Raw genomic sequence first — 22,603 nt, 5'->3', positions numbered from 1 at the left:
AGAGAGAAAAAATAATCCTCATCAATGATTTAAGTCAGTGAGGATTTGATTAGGCAAAGGCATACAACTGAGATCGTATAATTGGTCCACTTCAGTAGCTAATTATTAAGTCAATGTATTTGGGGCAGGTGGAAGGCTGGGGGGAGAAAAAAGGAAAAGGAAAAAGAGAGGACTTGTAGGTAACCTTCTATGGGAATTGATATCTTCCCGTTTTGTTCCAGAAGTTTTTAATATTCTCCAAACTAAAGCTGAAGATAAACTACATACTGTTTCCAAAAATTCTACAGAACAAGCATAAAATTAACGACTCTGACCTCTGAGTCTGCAGGGCATTTCTACAGAAAGTAGGACAATAATATTTCTATCATTAGGATGCTACCACAGGTATACTGTGGAGGTGCTTGCTGTATTCCCACTGAAATTCTGAAAATCTTGTTTGCCTTTTAGGGAGCAGAGCACATAATGTTTGATACTGTGTGTGTAAAATACACACTTGTTACAAGCTATGCATCTCTGCATTTCATATATGCTGCTCCAGTACGAACTTTAAAGGCCTGACTTTCTATATGCCCAAAAAAGGCTCACAACCAATCTATCATTTTTTCCTGCATAAATTACAAGAAGGTGAAGCTTACAGCAACTTTAGTTTTCCTCATGCTCTTACCACTGTTCATATTAGATATTTCAGCCTTTAGACTATGTTGGCAATAATGTGGCCTATGTCTATGACACAGAAAATACACCTGCTGGACAACTCAACAATGAACATGTTCTATGACAATAAATACATATTTACCAGGAGAACTCAAAGACAAGTAGAAAATCTTCTCACTTATGTTTTTTTCACAAGACTATTCTTATGAGCAGGTGACAATACTGGTGATTCTGTTGTCATTATTATTACTTACAGAGTAAAACTCACAAATTTACATTAAAGAATCAATGCAAGGAGAGAGGTCAGTGCTTCTTTAAAAAGCTAAATAACATGGGTTCAAATTAGATAGGAGGTACCAGTGTATTATCTGCCTCAATGATTCAATGATGAATGCAGCACTTGTGATTTCCAGGGAAAAAAAACTTTTGCACTGCACGGGTAGACTCAAAACCTAAACTGAATTCCTACTGGCCAAATTAACAGGGTTTTCAAAGTCGATTTTATCCTTTACCACCACAGGAGAACGATCATCCCCTCATTGCTTCTTTCCTTCATGCCAATAATAGTCCACCATTATATTCAATATACAGTAGCTCAACCATCACTTGTCTTTTTTTACTGTCACACTCCTTCATTTTAAACCTGGCAACTGACCTACTTGGTAGGCTAATTTTTCTTTTCATCAGGCACAACGTACTCAATCCAGAAAACCTTACTGTCTTTGAAGACACTGCTTCAGATTGATGCATACACAAGTATAATTTGGTCTATACAACCCCCTATTGGCATTTCATATGTGTGAATGACTTTCAAGACCTGGAAAACATTCTCTTCATCACATGAATTTGAATCAGTTGAATATGATAGGTGAAAAGAACACCTCTTGCTTACATAAGTCAGAGGTATCTACATCTTCTTACCAGTCAGAGAATAGTTATAAATGTGTATGTAACCATTCTTCATTTAAAATGAAAGACAGATACCTTAATGACAAATTTCCTATACTTTATTGAAAAAGTAATTTTAAGGGATTAATGCTACAATGCTGCAATCACTACTATTATTAAAATGTTACAAGAGAAAAATACATAAATTTTATATTCTACCTCTAACACAGCTAAAAGTAGTATGATATTAAAAAGAAAAAATTAAAAATCAAACTTCTCTGAAGTAGACAATTGGACAGTTCAGATGTTTGAATCTTCAGTGCATTCTTGAGATTAAAATAGCACACCTTTACATAGAATTTTTTTCTACAGAAAGAGGATACTCTGTGACTTAAATACTCAACCTTAGGCCACTAGGATGCATAAAATTTCTCCTTTTTTTTTTTTTTCAAAACCAATTTTATTCATGCAGCAACACCATTTTACTGAGCATTTTCAGGGCCACTCTTCTACAGGTATTCACACTTTTCTTCAACTCCTATTTTTATAGCTCTGCAAAGAATGTTCAGCATGAGCAGAATTTAAACTTTGAACTCAGCTCCATCAGGCAAAATGTTTTAACTGAACAAGCAATATTTAATGCGACAATAAAACACAGCATGCAAATAGTAGAGAGGGCTTAAAATATGAAACAAAAATAACAAAATAGAAAGCAAGAACATCTAAACTAATTTTGTGTGATACATATAAACACATTCTTGCTGAAATTACTGATTATTGACTCTGTTAAAAATGTGTGAGTCTAAAACTGAAGGAGTCTAAGTACATGAATGAGATAGGAAGGGAACACAAGCCGGTTCCTTCCTCTCAGTCCTACTAACAGGAAATTAACAGAGCAGTAGGTAAAGTCTCTGTGAGGAGACTGCCAGTTAAAATGTACTGAGAGTGAGTTGCTCCACTGGAAATGACAGATGCAGAAGAACCACTTAAATCACCAAACGGTTTTAGACAAAGAAGTTTAAAAAACAGAGCTTTTAAATTTTAATATATTTTAAATACAAATGTAAAGTTAAATACTATTTTAAAGATATTACTCTTTACTTTTGGAACTCAAATATTTTAAAATATAGTACAATCCTTTTCGTTCAATACTTTTGTTGGTTCGATTAAGTTAAATTTTATGCCCATTAATATATTTAAAGATTCTGAAGCTATCATACTATTTGTGTGCTTGAATGGTACAGAACTCCTAAGATTTCTATCTTGACTACTGGAACTTATAATATTAAAATATGTGTCATGATTTAGATGATAGAAAATTACTACTACCATTGTGATCAAAGGTAATTTTTCATTGTGGGTGTATCAACTCCTGTGAATTTTTAGCTGTTACTGTTTAGGGGATTACTAATATAATGGGTATTCACTTTTTTCCCCCCTGCATGATTCCATAATTCCCGTAGAGCATATGCTACCTTAAAAATCATAGAATAGAACGGAATCATGGAATCATTTAGGTTGGAAAAGAACTTTAAACCCAAGTCCAAATGAAACCTGAAACTGCCAAGGCCACCACTAAACAATTAATGGAATTTTAATTAACCTTAATTTTCTTGACACTTTCTGTGTATACATGCCTTCAGGGCATAAACTGCTCTCTGACTCAAGCTCTCCAAAGTAAATGTACGATGAGAGAAAATTAAAAACAGCAATTTGAAAACAAACTGTAAACCAGTTTTTATTATTGTGTCAACAGAATCTATAAACTACTTTTTAAAAAGCCACATCACTGAAGAGCTGCTGTAACTGAACTATAAGATCGAGATACACTGTGATCCTGAAAAAGTAATCATACGTAGTTTAAAGAACTGGACAATGATTGAATTGTTACAGAGGAGACTATTTTCCCATAGATTTAGTGTTCTGCAAATTTTAATTTCATTTCATAAGTATTGCACAACATTGAGGTCCCACTGCTTAAGGAAGAAATACACAATCAAAACCTGTGTTATAATCACCGAGGTTTAATTTGCATCACTTACAAAAAACAAAACAGAAGGTTTGTTTTGAAAAGTGTAGGTATTTCTAAGAAAAAAACCAGATTGAAATAAATCATATTCCATCTTATGAAATACAGTTCATTATACAAACTGACTAAAAAACTGTTTTCTCTTGACTCAGACAAAGAACAGTAATCATGTCTCTAGGTAAAAGCTTGATGATGTTAAGATCAGAGGGTATGCTGAAATATTACCATAAAAGGAGCATAAAGCAGAACACTTTGTGTCAAAACAAATCAATTACTAGAAGGAGACCATACAGTACCCCAGTTTAGACAAGGCTATTGCAAAATCAGTCCTGTCATGTGTAGATTATCATTATATATCTGTCAAGCTGGTAACGTGTGCACTGAATGAGCACTAAGTATTTCCTCCATAAATCTGAATTTTGATTGACTTCATATTGGCCACCCACTCAGAAACAAGTATCACTAAGTTGGATCGGACATGACTCTCAAGTAACAACTATGAGATGAAGAAAGATTAAAGATCACATTACTCCAAAAATAGTTCTTAGATAAAGTGTCTTCATGCATTGGTGATTAGCAGAGTAAGTTAGGAATTTTTTCTCTTGAAATTCTGTACAAGGATTCATACACACTTCGATGTTTGTAATAAACTTTACCAGACAGTCTGTCAGAAGCACATGGTGTAGAAGCACAGACAGAGTTATACTGCTACAAAGCAATTACTCTTGCATATATATCAGAAACCAAAGGAAGAAGCCAAGGAAGTGGCTTCGTAATAAAATTATATCTAGATGTCAAGGTTTGCTGATGCCAGCTGTTAAAATTCTATTGCAAGTGCAACAATTAAACTGCTGAGAGGCAACTACCACAGCAGGGGAGGAAAATACCACCAGATTTGGGGTCAGAGATATAAAATAAAAAATCACCACTTCTTTAGTTAGAATACAGATTTCTTATTCCCACTCAGTTAATGAATAAAAATTATCCATCTGGTTGTTCTGTTTTCAACACAATCACCTAACATGCAGAGGTACTTTTCACATTCGTGCAGCTCTTCACACTTAAAGGAGAAGTGAAGTAAAAATTAACCAGGAATATGCTCCTGAGAGACAAGGATGTGAGGAGGGAAGGAAGAGAGTAAACAAGAAAAAAAATCATACAGGGAAAGCTAAGCAAATAATAAAACAAGTGAGAAAAAAGATAAAACAAGAAAGCAGTGGGTAGAGATGTGCTGAAAACAGAAGACAAACTACAACACTACATGCAGTACATGTATTTCCCTTCTTCAGAGAAATAAAGTTGACAAATGCTGCACTAATTTTTCTGATGTCATAGTACAAATCATTCAGATCTTCTGTGACAATGTTTCACACATTAGAGCTACAAAGACAAATGAAACATTCAGGTCATCAGAACAAACCACTGGTTTCAACTGTGAGTCTAACTGTGAACTGCATATATACATACACACACTCCTCCTTCCCCTTTCTTCCTGTGCATGCACATGCAAGTGCCTCTCATCTTACCCAGTAATTATTATTTCTTTTGGGTGCATTTCTTGTATCTAATAACAACTTCAAGAAAAAAAGGCACCGATGTGGTGACATGGTCTTGCTCAAAAAGCAAATTTTTTGGACTGTCATTGTGTTCAGTAGAAAAATAATGAAACTAAACCCTGAATGTTTCTTCTTTTGCTAAAATATACAACATTTTCACTACCATTCCCTACAATTAGCTATTAAAAAAGCTCTGCAATGCAGCACTGTAATTTAGAATTTTCAAGTGCTAGTATTTTTAAAGACAGCTAACATTACTGGGGGGAAAATACAGTCATAATAAACCACTCCATTTTTATACATGCATCAGCCTCAAAGCAATTTCACAAGCGAGGCCATTGCTGTTATCTCCAGCTTGCACACAGGAAGCAGGACAGAAAGGAACTGGCTCTGCACAGCCTTACGGGACACACTTGCAGGCCATACAGAACAAAGAACAGATTCCACACTGTCTAGGAACATGGGACTGGAATTATAACTGAACAGTTACGAAGTATAAGTTAAGTACTCAACACAAAGCTAACCACATGAAATACTTGATGGTTAGAACAAAAAATGATGTCATCAACAGATAAATTCTGGAAAAGACAGATGCAGCAGTTAAAGATCATGTTACTGTTTCCTACAGGCCCTACTAAAAAGCCTGTCCCCATCTTTATTATAAGTCCCTTTTAAGTGTAGAAAGATTGTAAGAAGGCACTCTTGAGCCTTTTCTTCTGCAGACCAAACAGTCCCTAACTTTCAGTGCTATCACATCACTGTCTTTGCAGTATTCATAGCCTACAGAAAGTTGTACAGATACAGTTTGAGGGAAGGAAACTGGAATCCCCACATCTCAAGTCCCAATGTGTACCAATTACTTACAAAGTAATTACATTCAAGAGTATAACCGGCCTCCTAAATATTTACTAAACTACTACATTCAACAGTGTCATTCCCACATAAATCAGGATTTATAATACTTTATTATTATTAAACATAAGAAAAGGAAAAATGCATGTTAATAAGAAAAATAAAGATCTTTACTTTTATCTAATAAATGGGATTATAAAGTCACTTTGTTGAAAGATAAGACATCTATTAAATACTCAAATCTAGGCCAAAATAATCCAGTAACCAAAGCATGTAGCTGAAAAGTGATCTGTGTGGAAATTTTCAATAAAGCCTTGGACTACACACCCTGTCTGATGTTAAATTATATTTCTAAGAAATATAATATAGCATAAACCTTATATTTATGCTGTATATATAAATATAACCTATAGTTATACACAGATAGGTTTCATATGACATGAAAATAATAGCATAATTTCTTTCTCCCACTAATATATACCCCTTTTACACATCACTTCAGTCCACAGAGTCCTTTCCCAATGGTGTCCTTTGAGGTCCTATAACTTTACCATGCAAATTAATTTCTCTGCTTTATTTCTTTTTGTATATGTTGCAAAATGTTTTCAATTCTTCTGTATCTTCAGCTACTAAGCAGCCCTAAAATGATGAAAGTATTTTACAGACATGTTGAATGCTTCTGTATAACAACAGGACAGCTGCACAGTTGCATCAAAAAACCTTTATTTTCTTCAGGTATATTCTCTTTTTCATTTAATATATTCTCTACTTGGCACCTCAAGATCTCTTTAACCATTTTTATGTTTGCATGATCCCTAAATTTACTTTCACTTACAAATTTTAATTAGTATGGTGTTTGTCCACCTCATCCAAGGCATCCATTTTACTGAACAGTTCTGTTATTTTCTGCAGATTGACTCATGTTAGCTCTCCCAGGCATAATTCGTCTTATGTGTATATGTCAAACTATCTATGTTAAAATATGAAGATGAATATATACATACAGTGTATGCACACTGTTGCAGTAAGGGGTCTGTCCAAATCTCTTGCAATTAGAATTTTGCAATTAGAATTCTGTTTTGTTTGCAATGGAATCTGTTGTAATTAGGCATTTTAAAGATATTTGACCTAAACAACATTGTTATTTCTGAGAAAATGTATAACACTTCGATTATATTTTTGATACACTGTTTTTACACAGTGAAATCTGAATGTGACTGCTCAAATAATTCAAATTTCATTTAGTGTGTCATGTTTCTATCCATGTCAATGTTATAAATCATACATATAAACTTATCCTGACTGATACCTACAGTTTGACTACAGTCAAACACACTAATGACTAGCTAAAAGTAGTTATGATACTCACATTGGTCAGGTGAATGACTCCTTTTGATGTAACAGAGCAACCCATGAAACCAACATACTGCAGCTCTGGACAATGTTCAGCAAAAGCTTTCACTGACTGATCTGTCACCTGCAGAAAAGATAAACAGGCAACAGTTAAATAGGTGATATAAGCACCTACTTCACACAGTTTAAGCAATTTCTAATTGCAAGTTGCTCATTAATACTTTTATTGTTATTACCACTGCTTTTATTTATGTCAAGTGTTTTAGAGAAAAACATTGTATATGCATAGGCATGGATATATGTGCATGAAAATCACGAAAAAAGATTTTTGGTAGAGGGGGATCATCTTCCTAGAAGAGGAAAAGAAGCACAAGACAAGAGAAGATGGATGGCCACAAAGTCAAGTATTACTGTCATCCTGTTTAAGTGCAAACAACCCAAGAGACCATTCTATCCACTATTCTCATAAACTACATACAAACATGAAAATACTAATGAATTTGTTATTGCCATCCTTACACTCATGCTATACCCATCACTGACTATGAAGAAGTTGAATTGTGTGCTGTCTTAAGTTTACATTCCTTTTTTTTAGCATTTTTGCTAAAATTAAGCGATTGATGATTTTAACTTAAAGGTAATATTACATCTGTTTCTCACATCAGGCTTGGTAATCTCACAGTAATATACCACTTTGCAAGTTATCAGCCGAATGGAGATGTTACCCAGTTTATTATTGAGATTCTGTTTATTTATATAATTACTTGTTATTTATAACTGTCTGTGAAATTTAATAATATAAATTAAATATAAACCACAATCCATTGTATAAGTGTAGTGCTTCGTAAGTAGACTAAATATTCAAAAGGACAACATATTGTGAATTTTGTGAAGAATGTAATATTGGCATGGTTACACTTAAGACACCTTAACCGAAAAGCAAAACAAGTTTAGAAATACCTAGTCCAAAACTGAGCCTCAGGTGAATACACAGAGGAACATTATTCCTGCTGTGCTGTTGGATCACCATTAGCCACAGTACCAACTGGCCCAACAAGCCACTTGACTGCATACTGGCAGCATCTGTTGACCTTGGTGAGGACTCTGGCAAAACAAATTTTGAAAAGGCAGCCTGGAGATATGGGTTTATAGATAAAACACCACATCAGAGCTGTACTGGTTTGGGGTTACTGAATATTGTTATAGACCTAGTGCAGTTTTCTCAGAGCAAAAACTTCTCACTGAGCAAAGATTCTCATTGTGGCACATCTGCCAAATAAAGCACAAGCCTTCTAGGACTGTGTATTTAGAATCCAATTAAAATGAGAACAGGTCAAAATGAAGGGGTTAGGGGTCAGCTAAACAGATTAAAAACACAAATTGGGTACTGATTATGTGGTATCTGCGCAGCCCCACGTCCCAGGTCTGCCTACTTGAACAAAAATAAACCAGTGTATTTCGAAATTTCTTTGATTTTATCTAACACAATCATTCATTTTTGGTTTTGCACATTCCTCTTAACTGAGGACAGCCACACAAACTATTTAGGTCTTTTAAGATACTGACTGCCAAAAGCCTTTGACAAATATTATCACAAGTCGAAGACTTACAGATTTGCACTATTTAGCATGCTCTCAGAACCAAACCAGGTCGAAAAGAAAGTTTATCTCCTCTCTAGAAGATAAACTAAACCCTCTGATTCAGCTAATGATCTAAGAGAAGGACTCTGTTACAATCTTAACCTACACTCTCTACAGAAGATTAAAGTGTGATTCTCTGTTGCAGACAGGTTTGCCCTAGCTAGCAAGAAAATGTAGCAATGAAAAATCAATACCACAAATATCTAATACAACAAATTCATTAGAGAGCTTCCAACTTTTACATACAAACAATTTCTTACTTATAGCTAACATTCAGGTGCATAAAGACATTGAAAAAAAAAATTTTGAATGCAAATAATAAAATAAGCATGTCTTAAAATATCTTCTTTTCATACTATGGAATTTTCTGTACTCTAAACAAAATCTGTGGAAAAATAATTTTGATAAAAATTAGTAACAGTAGATTATGACTATATATATTAAATAGTTTACAGATTAGCAGTGAACCTTTTCAGTGCTTGTTAGGTATGCACTATCTATTTAATCAGTCAAAAGATCCTTCATTACCTCTGTATGCTATGCAAGCCTCATGATTTTCCAAGCAAAAGCAGTGTGACATTACCTAAATATGCTTTAAAATTACTGTAGTAGAAATCACCACTTTAAATACTCATTTTGCTACTGAAAACAACAATTTGTTCTTAAATCTTGACTTATGAACAAAATAGCAGTGTTGCTGTCTTTAAGCCCAGTTCACTAACAGATCGTATCCATTGCCGTCAGACAACAAAACTCCACTACCTGCAGAAGCTGACTTCAACTTTTATTGGGAAACACTGTAGAAATTTTCTCAATCAACATTGTAACCTCCTGTCAGCATTCTTTACTACACCAGTATCTAGGAATACATCACTTCTTTTTTGGACCCCATGTCATCTATAGCAATTGATTTTTTAATCACATGATTCCCAGCCAGCCAGCCTGTAATGAAGGCCACTTGATAGTCTGCTTGGTTAGCCACTTTTAACATGACTCCATTCTCCTATAATTGTAGTAGTTGGGAAGGAATATATGTATATATATTTCTATATATATACACACATACACACACACACACTTGCTATTTCACTACAATGGCTTCTCATAAGACAAACAAGAGACACTATGGACAGAAATATCAGATCAAAATACCTGTAATCCAAATGAAGGTTAAAAACTAAAATTTATATTAGGTCTTTCTGTTCTTCTTTTTGCAGAGGTTGGGGAAAGTAAGAACATGCAGTCATTTGGAATTTATTTATAAATGTAAGTGTAGCATTATAGTCTAGTAAAATTGTCTAGTCTTCAGTTGGACTAACTGAAGATGGATAACTGAATCCTACCTGTCCTTATTTATATAAGGTTCAAAAACATAACGATACAAAGTTTGCATGCAGAAGCATCTCTTTTTTTTCCCATACGATCTATCTGTATCAAGGAGAAAAGAATTAGGAAAGTTTCTGCCAGATCTGAAAGGGTGATTAGATATTGGAATGGGCTGCCCAGGGGAGTGGTGGAGTCACCAACTCTGGAGTGGTGGAGTCACTGTCCCTGAAGGTATTTAAGGGAAGACTGGTGTGGCAGTTGATGCCATTGTCTAGTTGACAGCATGGTTATGTTTGGTCAAAGATTGGACTCTGTGATTTCAGAGGTCTTTTCCAACCTAATTGATTCTGTGATTCAGTGAATCAGAAGCAGCAAAGTTTAACTTCAAACTCAAGAAAGTTTCTAAGACTGAAAACAACTATTTTTCTGCTTAACTAGACTGTTTCCTATTTCATCATGTGCATTGTCTAGCATAGATGGTTTACACACAGACTTGAACTTTCATATTTAAACTCAAACGTGCAAGCCAGGTCACTATTCCTACCATCAGTAGGAGCCAGAAACCATATCCCTCTTATTGTATGAATGTGTTTGACACACCCAAGAGATGGTCTATTCTGCAGAATTAAAGAAAAATAAGTGACTGACGAAAAAAACGCATGGAAAATTAGCAGTGATGTGCATAATGATTATGCATCTTAACACTTCCTCGTATAATGCAGTATGTAACTGTATGTTACATTTTCTTCTTCACTACTCAGAAGATAGAACAGGTGCATTAAACATATTATAAATATGGCTTCTGCAAACTAATAAATTTTTAAACAACTGTATCCTGGTGTACTGTACAAGCAAATTAGACTAGCATAATCTATAGCCAGATTACCACAGAAAATATACTGCAGTTCGACAGAAATGACCCTTGGTCAACAAAGACAAAGAAATTCACACACCATTCTTTTACAGATCCCAGTACTGTTCTTCCAAGAATCTTTAGTAATTGGATTGTCTAGTTGACCTTCATTGACTTTCATTCATCCTGTCTTGCTTCATGTTAGTCTTGCTTTGAAAAAGTAATGTAGGATGATGAGGACAGATTTATAAGTTATGAACTAAAGCATTGTGAATGGGAAATACACTGGTCTGGAACTAATGGCACAGATTTTGCTCCTATCAAAAAGATCTATGATAAGTGAGATATGGTTTAATAATTTTCATCTACTGCAGCCTATTATATATGAATTCCAATTCTGTATTGTTTTACACGAATTCAATATTTTGTCTCCTCTGAATTAGATTCTATAAGTATTAGTTTATTTTACATTCTATTCAATAAATGAAAGTGCAAAAAAAGGAAAAAGCAGAGATGATAATTCAAGAAGAAAGTCTGAGGTACAACAATACAAGCACAACAATACAAAATTCCAATTAAAAAGCCTCGCAATTAATAAAAACTCACAGAAGCTCAAACAGAAATAGCTGAAAAAGAGTAATATAAATAGCAACTGGCACAGAATGAATACTGTGTTCTCTAATTTGAACAAGTGCACTGCACTCTAAGTAGATCTTAATATGCAATTTTCCCATGCAATATACATAAATAAAAGTTAGAAAAATATGTAAAATATTCCTCAGAACAATACATTCTGCTAGAATAAAGTATGTTCTCATGTAAGTAGAGAGTCAGTCTGCCATGAATGTAACATGCAATTATTCACTGCAGAAGTCAACACTAAGGGTAGAAGAAACCCCTTTTCTTCCAGTTACTTATTCCATAAATCTTTATCTGTCTTGGTCAGACACCAGCTTAAGTAAATCTTCTTTTGGGCAGCACAGGAAGAAGGGAAGAGCTGGGGAGGGCTTACTAAAATTCAGTTTTATGTTTGAAAAGAGGTATGTGTACAGAAAGCTCATCTGCTAATTCAGTCCTAGAATTTCTTGCCCCACCTGTGCTTTATAATCTACTGCAGATTAAGGCCCACTCAGAAATCTGCCCTTGCATGAAGCACATGGCTACACTCTCCAACATGTGTTTAATGCATCACATACTCAATGTGCATTTCCCCTCACCGGTGTTCCCTGGAATTCTTGCATGCCATAGCTTCCCATAAAGTGCAGTCAGGCTAAACTCAGGCAGTTTTCATTTAACTGCTTTTTAGCAAGACTTCTGAAACTAAATTCATGAGGATTTAATACAAAAAATGAAACATGGAGTCAAGATTGCTCATATACAGAAATATCTATCTACTATAGAACAAGGCAGTCAGACTACCACTCTTCTATCAGCAGCAAAAACATTAAATATCACTGAATAAGAATTTTTTAAAAATCATAGTAACGATTTTTAATGAAAATGCTTGACTACAGGTGTGTGCTTACACAGGTTTTCCCTGCTTAGCTTAAAATTTTCCTTGCTACCCCTATAATAAAGTGATCAGATGATCCCTCTGCCACACAGGGAAAGATGACATTGTCTCTCTTTTGACTAACACTTTTAAAATTACTTCTTAACAGAGGGTCAAAAAAAGATCACAATATTAGATTAGAATACTATTATATTTTACACTATTAAACTAGATATATACTTAAAAACATACCTTCCTAGTCCAATGAGTAAGAAATTGTGAGCAAATTGTGTTACAATTTAACTATATTTAGATTCAAACACAAATTCAATTTCATTTTTAAATTAATTTCCAAAAGAGTCTGCAATACTCGAAGTATTTACTTACAGATTTAAACCTAAGGTTCCATCAAACACACCAAGGTCACTCATTAGCATCTGTTCCTAACCTTATTCTAATAATATAATTTATTAGGAATATATTGTATTATTAGATTGACTAGGAATACAAAAACAACTAATTTTAAATTACTTGGGAATTCAGTACTAACATATCTTACAAACACACTCAAATAAAGATTGCTCATATATAAATACAGGACTCTTTTGCTCTACCTCCCTCAGAAAACAAAAGGTAGAAAAGGTGAAAAATGAAGTTTATGTTTAAAAGATTAATTTCAAACTTTAACTGGAACAGACTTTTCCTATTCAATAGGAATGATACATTGCTTGCTTTCCACAAGCATCAACTTAAATTATATTTGTCATAAAGCTGTGACAAAGTAATTATTATTGGCAAAGATGCATTTAATTCATGACCCCATATTGCAATTACAGAAGACTGACAAAAGTAAGGCACGGATAATCTGTCATCATACTAAGTTCTAAGGACACCCAAATTTCATTAGTGAACAGTGCAAGGCAAAGCTCATCTCAACTAACTGCCATTGGACAAACAATATATTTCTTCACATCCAGTTGGTATAACCATTTGATTAATCAGAACGGAAATTCAACAACTGCCAGCTTTAATGTGCAGCAATACTACTACTTTCTATGAGCACCCAAAAGAAAAATATAAATATTTCTATTCCTTCGCCTTTGAAGGAAACATTCTAACTGAAATTATCTACCCACTTTTTAATATAAAGTTTTAAAGTTTTGGTTAGATCTTCAATTTTTTCACAATCTTGGTTTAAACGCTTTGAATGGTTTCTTTTCATTATAAAAAAATCTTTATACAAAACAAATGTGCAGTCTTTCATACAACAAAACACTGCTGCTTACCAATGCCTGTAAAATGTGTTTCATTATTAACTGAAAGGGATGAATTAATCAACCAACATAAGTGACTTTTTACAAACAAAGAAAATGAAAATTCTACAGTATTTTAAGATCAACTTTTTTATTTCAGAAACCTGTTTCTTGAAATGTATCTCACCATTTAAGCTGAAATGTAAATGTGAAATACTGAAGCAGAGCCTGTATTATAAAAGTGAACCTTTCAATAAGAGCCATGTAATCAAAATCAGCAATTCACAGCACAAAAAACCAAAACAATAATTAAAGCACGGACTCAGAAGAGGCTCTTCACAACACTGTGCTACCCGAGCCTCACATCTGAGAGGAAGAAAAGAGGGAAGAGGATTGAACTGATATCCTTTCCTTCACCCTTATGCATCAGTTTGGGAGTTAGAACCACTATCTGCCCATGATACAAGAGGGAAAGATAAACAAGAGTGTATCCACATTATGGTAACATCAACTACTTTAAAATACCATAAGTATGAAAACAACCCTAACAATTTTGCAGTATGCTCAGTTCAGTACCCAAGGGAATAATAATTTGATCAGGTACCCTCTTAGAATGCACATGAATTTACACAGTTTCTCCCTCATCTTTAAGAGGACTGAACAACTGGCTATAAAGAACAGTGTTCCTCTTTTACCTTGATAGTACTGAAACCCTATGCAAAGTCTTCCTAATTACTCAAACATAATTGTTAAGATACAGAACTCTAAGTACCTCAGTTAAAGGCAGTACAAAGTATTCCTTCCATTTCTGTGTCACTGAGTATCAGTGCTTAATCTTATTCTCTTTTTGTTAATGACGACAGAGTCTGCAAAAGATGAGTTGTTCTTCCTATTTTGATCTATTTTATCTTCCAAATTAATTAATACTAAACAAAACAACACACTTGGAACATATTTAGTTTGGAATAATAAATATCTATAGACATCCACTATCTTTGAACTGGTTTAAATATTTCTTTGGGTTAGAAAACAAATCTCAGTTCTCAATATAAATTATCTGATTCCCAATATCTTACAATTTTATAAAGTACAGTTTACATGCACTTATACTGAACAACACTATCAGCTCACCCTAATTTATTTTTTGCAAAATGCAAATAAAATTGTAAAAACAATTCTTCAGCTTGTAAAATACCGCCCTCCCACCAAAAGTCAAAATTTATTATTAAAATGCATTTACTCTGGACTGGCAAAATACTGCTTTTGAAAGAAAACATCTTTCACCAAACAGCATTTATACATAACCTGACAGTCATCAAAATAACAGGAAAATTAAAAGAAAAAATTAAAACAAAAAAAAGAGAGTACCACTGTATTATAAATTTTGTAATGAGAGCCACACAATAGGAATACTGTATATCCTCTAAAGGCTATAAGAAAACTAAGTGTTTCTCAGCATATTTTTTTAAGCAGAAGAATGCATAATAATTTCTAAAAATTAAAAATATTATCCTGACCATCTTTTCTTATTTGTAATACTGAATCAAAAAGACTAATGTGTCCACATGCAAAGATATACATATCAAGTATTTTCATTTAGTATCATTGTGAATACAAAGGAAGAAAAAAAATTCTATGTGACTGTAAAACAGGTCCGTAGTTTAGTGGTCTAGACACTTAAAATTTGCTCCTCATGTAAGAAGTGTATGAATCAAATATTCACCCCCAGAGCTATATATTTCCTCTTCTGTATTATGAGTAGAAAAAACAACACAAAGCCCCAGTATATTCGACAGTTTTACTGTTCACCAGAAGAGATCTCATTTCCATTTAAAATCTTTTTTAAAGAAATTAACTTTTATTTTCCCTTCATGCGTGCAATTTGATCTTATACATTCCCATTAAATTCATATACTCTGGCACATTTATCTGTTTACCACAACTTCAAGGCTTTTAAAGGGGCTGGAAGATGATTTTACAGAACACATTCACATAACAACTGCTTTGTGCTCACACTGTTTCCCCTCTAAAACAGCCCCAGAAGAGCAAGGTTAATGTTCAGAAATACTGGAGGTCTTTGACATACAAACTATTAAACACTGTTAAGTCTACTTCCTTTTGCTTTATCCCAAGAATATTGTCATTTTCACACATAAAAGCATTGTTTCATTTTCTCATTAATCTGATTACCTTGTGAAGGCCTTCTAGATACTCAAATAAACTCTTTAATTTCTTTGGTCAAGAATCTGACAAATCCATGTTCCTTTCATTAAAAACACCACCACAACCATAAAAAAAACCTTCTGTTGTCACATCTCTCTCAAGGGCAAAACTAATCTATCATTGCCTTAATGTTTTTATTTCAGGTAAACAATTTAAATACCAACTTAGACAACACTCTTACTGCTATCATACAATACCAACTCAGAAGCAATTTTTTCTGAGATTTTCACACATTAAAAGCTTTTGTACATTAACAAAAATATAGTCACTCCATCACAGAAGGCCACTTGGTCGGTTATTTTAAAATAATGTGAGCATTTTCTCTTATAAAATTATGACACTTTGAACATTCAGTAGAACTAGAAAATTACACAATTCCGTGTTCAAGTCTCATGGATATCACATAATTTTAATGAGTGTGGAAACTCTTGTAGCAATTGAAGATGTAGCGTAATGTATACACATAATAAATGTATGGTGACATAGACACAATACAATCTATACCATAAAGCCCAGTGAAGGTATCTTAGCAATAGCATCTGTTCTTCAAGCAACTACACTTTCTTCAGGTTTCATACTGGCAATACATAAATCTACACAACGGAAATACAGTACGACACTGTCGTGGTTTGAGACCTCCAAAATCCAATTCCCGAGTCCAAGCCCCCCTCCCACAACTCAACCCAGTGTGAGATGGGTTTTCCAGACACAACACAAGACTCAGTATGGGGGGGAAGGGAATTATATTACAATCACTATATAAATAAATATTATAATACAGTATGGTTGGGGGGGCCCCCGGCGCCTCGTGGACGGAAGCCCCGGGCTGCCGCGGGCCGTTCCCGCGCCGTGCGGAGTGGTTGTGCCCCCGGGCGCGTCCATTGCAGGAAAAAGGAGAGAGAAGGGGAGCCTTGCCGGCAGGTACTGCACCTCCATGAAAGAGGAGAAGGAAACTTCAGAGCACACAGAGGTTTGGCGTTCCAGGGTTGGGGGGGGAGGGGGGGAGGGGTTGGGGGGGGAGGATTAACGTAGTGTGTCAAGCGGGCCGTGGGGGTCCGTCGACCAGCAGGAGGGAGCACGGTACAATCCCGTATGAAATGTCGCAGGTGAGTAGTGTGCCTGAAGATATGTGGAAACACAGTGGGGGAAGGATAAGGTCAGGGTGGATAGTGGGTTCTTTTAGAATAATGGGGGGCCACGCCAGGTTGGGGCCAATAAAAGGCACCCCCGCCTCGATAGGTACTGGGGTCAGAATGCTGCTTTGTTTGTTCTGTCTGTCTGGTTTTGGTTCTCCTGTGGCTACTGCCCAGGTTTGGCATGTTCTGGATATACTTGCTTTGCTCTGTTACATCCTGAAACAGTGGACAGGACAAAGGGTTGTCCCTGGGTACCTCCTTCAGTTTGTTTATAGGTAGGCGATAATAAAGCAGGAAATGAAAGACTTGTCCAAAGCGTTCTAATAGGAACATAGTCTCTATAGCCCTATGTGGTTGCAAGCTATATGGTACGGGCCTCCAGAATGGTCACCCATGCCAGACAGATCAAAACCGTGGGACCAGATTTAATACATTCTTGGGCAGGATGAGCTCATTAGCCTCCTGGTAGTCATCCTAGGAGAAGGACAACTCCAATCCCAAATCCGGGCAGATGGAGCTCGCTTAGCCCTGTAAGGCCATCCATCTAAGAGAAGGTCACTCTAATCAAACCTACGTCCTGAGGACCTCACTGCCACTGTCCAAGCTCGCTCGGCCCTGGTAGATGAACCTCGGGATTAAAGGGTGGGTTCAGTTTCGCGCACACTGAGTCTCACCTAAAAAATCCATTGCGCAGGCTTGAAGGCTTTACCCACATGCAAAAAGTCCTGTAGCGACGGGCGAGGGTCGAAACGGCAGGTGAAAGGCGCACTGGGAGCCACAGACCCAACCCTGCATGCAGGCGGTTCAGGATATTGGTCATTTGAGACTGACCGGAGATGACAGTCTCTTGGGGCAGCACCCTGAACGACCAAGCAGCCTTTCCAAGGACAGCACTGCTTGCTCCACTCGGAGAGGGGCCTAGAAAAGGTGGCCTAAACAAAGCTCATCTCCGCTTTCACCCGGTTGGTTAACCGCAGACCAACGGGCATCTTCTTCTAATGCGGTCGCACAAAGAGCAAAAGACAAAGGCATGCACCTGCCTCCAAAGGTGTACCTAAATTAACTCTAGCATGTTGGAACATCAGAACCATGCTCGATTCTGCGGATAGCGGACGTCCTGAGCGTCGGTCTGCCCTAATTGCCCATGAGCTGGCTCGTCTCAACATCGACATAGATGCTCTCAGTGAAGTTCGCCTTCATGAAGAAGGTAGCCTCAGAGAACATGGTGCCGGCTACACACTCTTTTGGTCAGGCAAGCCCAGAACCTCTCAGGAGTCGGCTTCATGATCAAAAACTCCATTGTTCCTAAACTCGAAAATCTGCCGACAGGTCACTCTGACCGCATTATCTCCCTACGCCTTCCACTACACAACAAGCAACATGTTGTCCTCTTTAGTATATATGCCCCAACTCTCCAAGCTGACCCTACTGAAAAAGATAAAATTTTACATCGACCTGCGCCTCCTTACCCAAAAGGTTCCTGCAGACGATAAGATCATTATCCTTGGTGATTTCAACGCTAGAGTAGGCAAGAATTTTGAAGCCTGGAAAGGAGTATTAGGCAAACATGGTGTTGGAAACTGCAACGATAATGGTCAACTTCTGCTAGAATTCTGTGCAGAGCAACAACTCACCGTCACTAATACTATCTTTCAGCAGAAAGATAGTCTGAAGACAACCTGGATGCACCCCTGTTCTAAGCATTGGCACCTCATTGATTATGTCTTGGTGCAACAGAGAGATGCCCGCAATGTCCACCATACCCGCGTGATGCCCAGCGCAGAATGCCAAACAGACCATCAGCTTGTGCGCTGTAAACTCAATTTCAAGCTCAAATTCAAACCAAAAAGGGGCAGCATCCCAAGGAGAAGACTCCAAGTTAACAATCTCCAATCAGCCACAGTAAGAGACAGTTTCCAGGCAAACCTTCAAGCCAGGTTCAAAAACATTCCCACAGTTTCTGCAGATTCCTCTCCTGAAACAATCTGGCACCATATTAAAAACAGCATCCTGCAATCCTCCCAAGAATCCTTAGGGTTCTCCCTCAAGAAGAACAAGGACTGGTTTGACGAAAACAACCAAGAAATCCAAGACTTGTTGAGGAAGAAGAGAACCGCCCACCAAGCACACCTTGCACTGCCATCCTGTCACAAAGAAAAACAGCCTTTCGTCTCGCATGCAGTAAGCTCCAACAGAAACTCCGTGACATCCAGAACAAGTGGTGGATCGATCTAGCTGAAAAAACTCAATTATGCGCAGATACAGGTGATCACAAAGGTTTCTATGAGGCCTTGAAAACAGCATACGGGCCCACATACCAGGTACAAAGCCCTCTACTCAGCGCTGATGGTCAAACCCTTCTAACAGATAAAACCTCCATTCTGAATCGATGGTCTGAACACTTTCAGACTCTTTTCAGTACCAACCGTGTAGTCCAAGATTCAGCAATTCAGTCCATCACACAACAACCAGTACAGTATGAATTGGATACTGCCCCCACTTTAGTAGAAACCCTCAAGGCCATACAGCAGGTGAAAATCGGCAAGGCAGCTGGGGTTGATGGAATTCCACCTGAAGTCTGGAAACATGGGGGCCTTGCACTCCACACCAAATTTCACGAGTTTGTGGTGCGCTGCTGGGAGCTCGGTGAACTACCATCAGGTCTTCGTGATGCTGTCATCATCACTTTGTATAAGAAGAAAGGTATTAAATCAGATTGCTCAAACTACCGTGCTATTACTCTGCTCTGCATTGCTGGCAAAATCCTGGCAAGAATACTCTTGAACAGACTAATACCCACTATAGCAGAAGGAATTCTACCTGAAAGTCAGTGTGGTTTCAGAGCCAACAGGAGCACCACAGACATGGTATTTGTTCTCAGACAACTGAAAGAGAAGCGTAGGGAACAGAACAAAGGTCTCTATGTAACCATTGTCGACCTCACAAAGGCTTTTGATACTGTGAGCAGAAAAGGTCTATGGTAGATTTTGGAAAGTTTAGGTTGTCCCCCCAAGTTCCTTAAAATGCTCATCTCACTCCATGAGGATCAGCACGGCCAAGTCAGATATGGCAACGCACTTTCTGAGCCCTTTCTAATAAAGAATGGTGTGAAACAAGGCTGCGTTCTCGCTCCCACCCTATTCACCGTCTTCTTTAGCATGATGCTCCAAAGGGCCTCAGCGGACCTCGATGATCAGGACGGCATCTACATTCGATACCGTACTGATGGAAGTCTATTCAACCTACGGCAACTGAAGGCCCACACCAAGACCTTAAACCATCTTGTCCAGGAACTGCTTTATGCTGATGATGCCACCCTTGTTGCCCACACAGAAGCAGCCCTGCAGCGTTTAACATCCTGCAGATGCTGCTGAGCTCTTTGGGCTGGAAGTCAACTTAAAGAAGACAGAGGTCCTCCATCAACCTGCACCTCAGGAAGTCTTCCATCATCCCCATATCACCCTTGGCCAATCAGAGCTCAAATCAGTCCAACAGTTTAACTACCTTGGTAGCCTCATCTCCTCAGATGGTAAGATCGACGGAGAGATAGACAACAGGTTAGCTAAGGCATATAGTGCCTTTGGAAAACTCCACAAAAGAGTATGGCGTAATAAACACTTGAAGAAAAGCACCAAGATCGGTGTTTACAAAGCCATAGTGTTGTCTACTCTCCTATATGGTTCCGAATCATGGGTCATCTACCGCCACCACCTGCGTCTCCTAGAACGCTTCCATCAGCGCTGCCTCCGTACAATCCTTAACATCCGCTGGTCAGATTATGTGACCAATAACATCTGTACTAGAGCAAGCAGCTGTCACAAGTATTGAGGCCATGTTGATGAGAACACAGCTGCAATGGGCAGGGCACGTCTCAAGGATGAAGGACCACCACCTCCCTAAGATCCTGCTCTATGGTGAACTTGCCACTGGCTGCCACAAGAGAGGAGCCCCGAAGAAAAGATACAAGGACTCCCTGAAACAACATCTCAGCCTTGGCCATATTGATCACCATAACTGGTCTACTCTGGCCTCAAATCGGGAGGCCTGGAGACACACCATCTATAACGCAGCTGTCTCCTTCGAGAACACACGCAGGATCACTCTCGAGGAAAAAAGGCAACGCAGAAAGAACCATGTCTTGCAAAATACACCATCTAAGGAGTCTTTCTGCTGCGCCTTTTGCAATCGGATATGTCTGTCTCGTATTGGCCTCATAAGCCACCAGCGTGCCTGTAGCAAAAGTGGATAGTGCCTCCCCAAATCTTCGTTTGCGAAGCCAAGCCATGATGATAATACAGTATATACATAATCTTAACTATCTCTCCTATGATAAATCAGTATTTACAATGGATCAATCTCTTCTCCCTCCAATAAAAGTCCACTAGGGAAAAAGAAAGATCCTTTCCACTCTCAGGGCAGCAGTGTCTCTATTCTTTCATGCAGCAGCTGTAGCTGGATTGTTGTAGCTGGATTTCTTTCCAATACACACAAGGGAGGTCTCCTCTCTCCCTCTCGGCCCTTGGACTCCAAACAAGTGGACTGCCAGCAGGGACAAAACTCGCTTAACCACGGGCACATCACAAAGTGCAGGGGCATCTTCGTGAAAGTCCCTTCCTCGGGGGATTTACCTCTGAGTCAGAATGTCTTGGGCAGCTTTCAGTTGTAAGTCTTTGCCTCAAGAGTTCTACAAGAGCTCCTGTGCTCTGTGTCAGCTGCCAGCTTGGCAGTAGCAGAGGGGGCCAAGATCACCCCCTCTGCATTCCGTCTGGTCGTCCCGGTCCAGCTCTGGGACGTTTTTGAGCTTCTTAGTTCCTCTCTCCAGTGCTGCATGTTGCATTTTAGGACTTCCATCCAGTAGGAGTCCACCACCCCTCCTCTCTAGGAGGGATCTCCAAGGGTTTTGGGGGATCTGGTTCAGTTCTTACCCCAAAACTCTGTGTAGAGCTTAGTCCTGCTCTGTCTCTCTCTTCATTAGACATCTCTGTGTCTTCTTGCTTGGCTGTAAGCCGCCTCTGCTGCTTTTCTTACCTCTTGGCTTTCAGCCATAGTCTCACTGCTATCTCTGCCGCCGTTCCTGTTGCTCACAGTGGAGAAACTTCTCCCAACTCTTAGCTACAGATACCTGGCCCAGTCTAACACAAGTTTCTGCAGCCCCCTAGCCGGGGCTGGGGGGCCCTAGCCCCCAATGGGGCTCCGGGTCCCTCTCTCTCTCTTTCCTCATGGTCTCAGAACATGGCCACTCTCTTCTCCAACAACAACCTCATCCTTCTTTTCTGGTCTGGTTGTGATATGTTTATATTTTGCAGGAGCGCTAATTGGCTCAACCCCAAGGGACACCACCCCCTTGG

The 22,603-nt window shown here is 37.8% G+C and overlaps 1 protein-coding gene across 3 annotated transcripts in view; it reads right to left on the bottom strand.

The window, feature by feature from the left end:
• FBXL17 (F-box and leucine rich repeat protein 17) overlaps window positions 1–22,603 on the bottom strand; it is a 294,838-nt gene that overhangs the window by 195,001 nt on the left and 77,234 nt on the right. For all 3 annotated transcript variants that reach the window (XM_032675618.1, XM_032675617.1, XM_032675616.1), the window contains exon 5: window positions 7,349–7,456. In XM_032675618.1, the coding sequence (XP_032531509.1) occupies window positions 7,349–7,456 (108 nt within the window). The remainder of the gene's footprint in view (window positions 1–7,348; window positions 7,457–22,603) is intronic.

Source organism: Chiroxiphia lanceolata, chromosome Z, assembly GCF_009829145.1.
Source record: "Chiroxiphia lanceolata isolate bChiLan1 chromosome Z, bChiLan1.pri, whole genome shotgun sequence".
NCBI lineage: Eukaryota > Metazoa > Chordata > Aves > Passeriformes > Pipridae > Chiroxiphia > Chiroxiphia lanceolata.
Note: the sequence above shows the minus strand (reverse complement) of the source record. Positions and strands in the feature narration are given on the sequence as shown.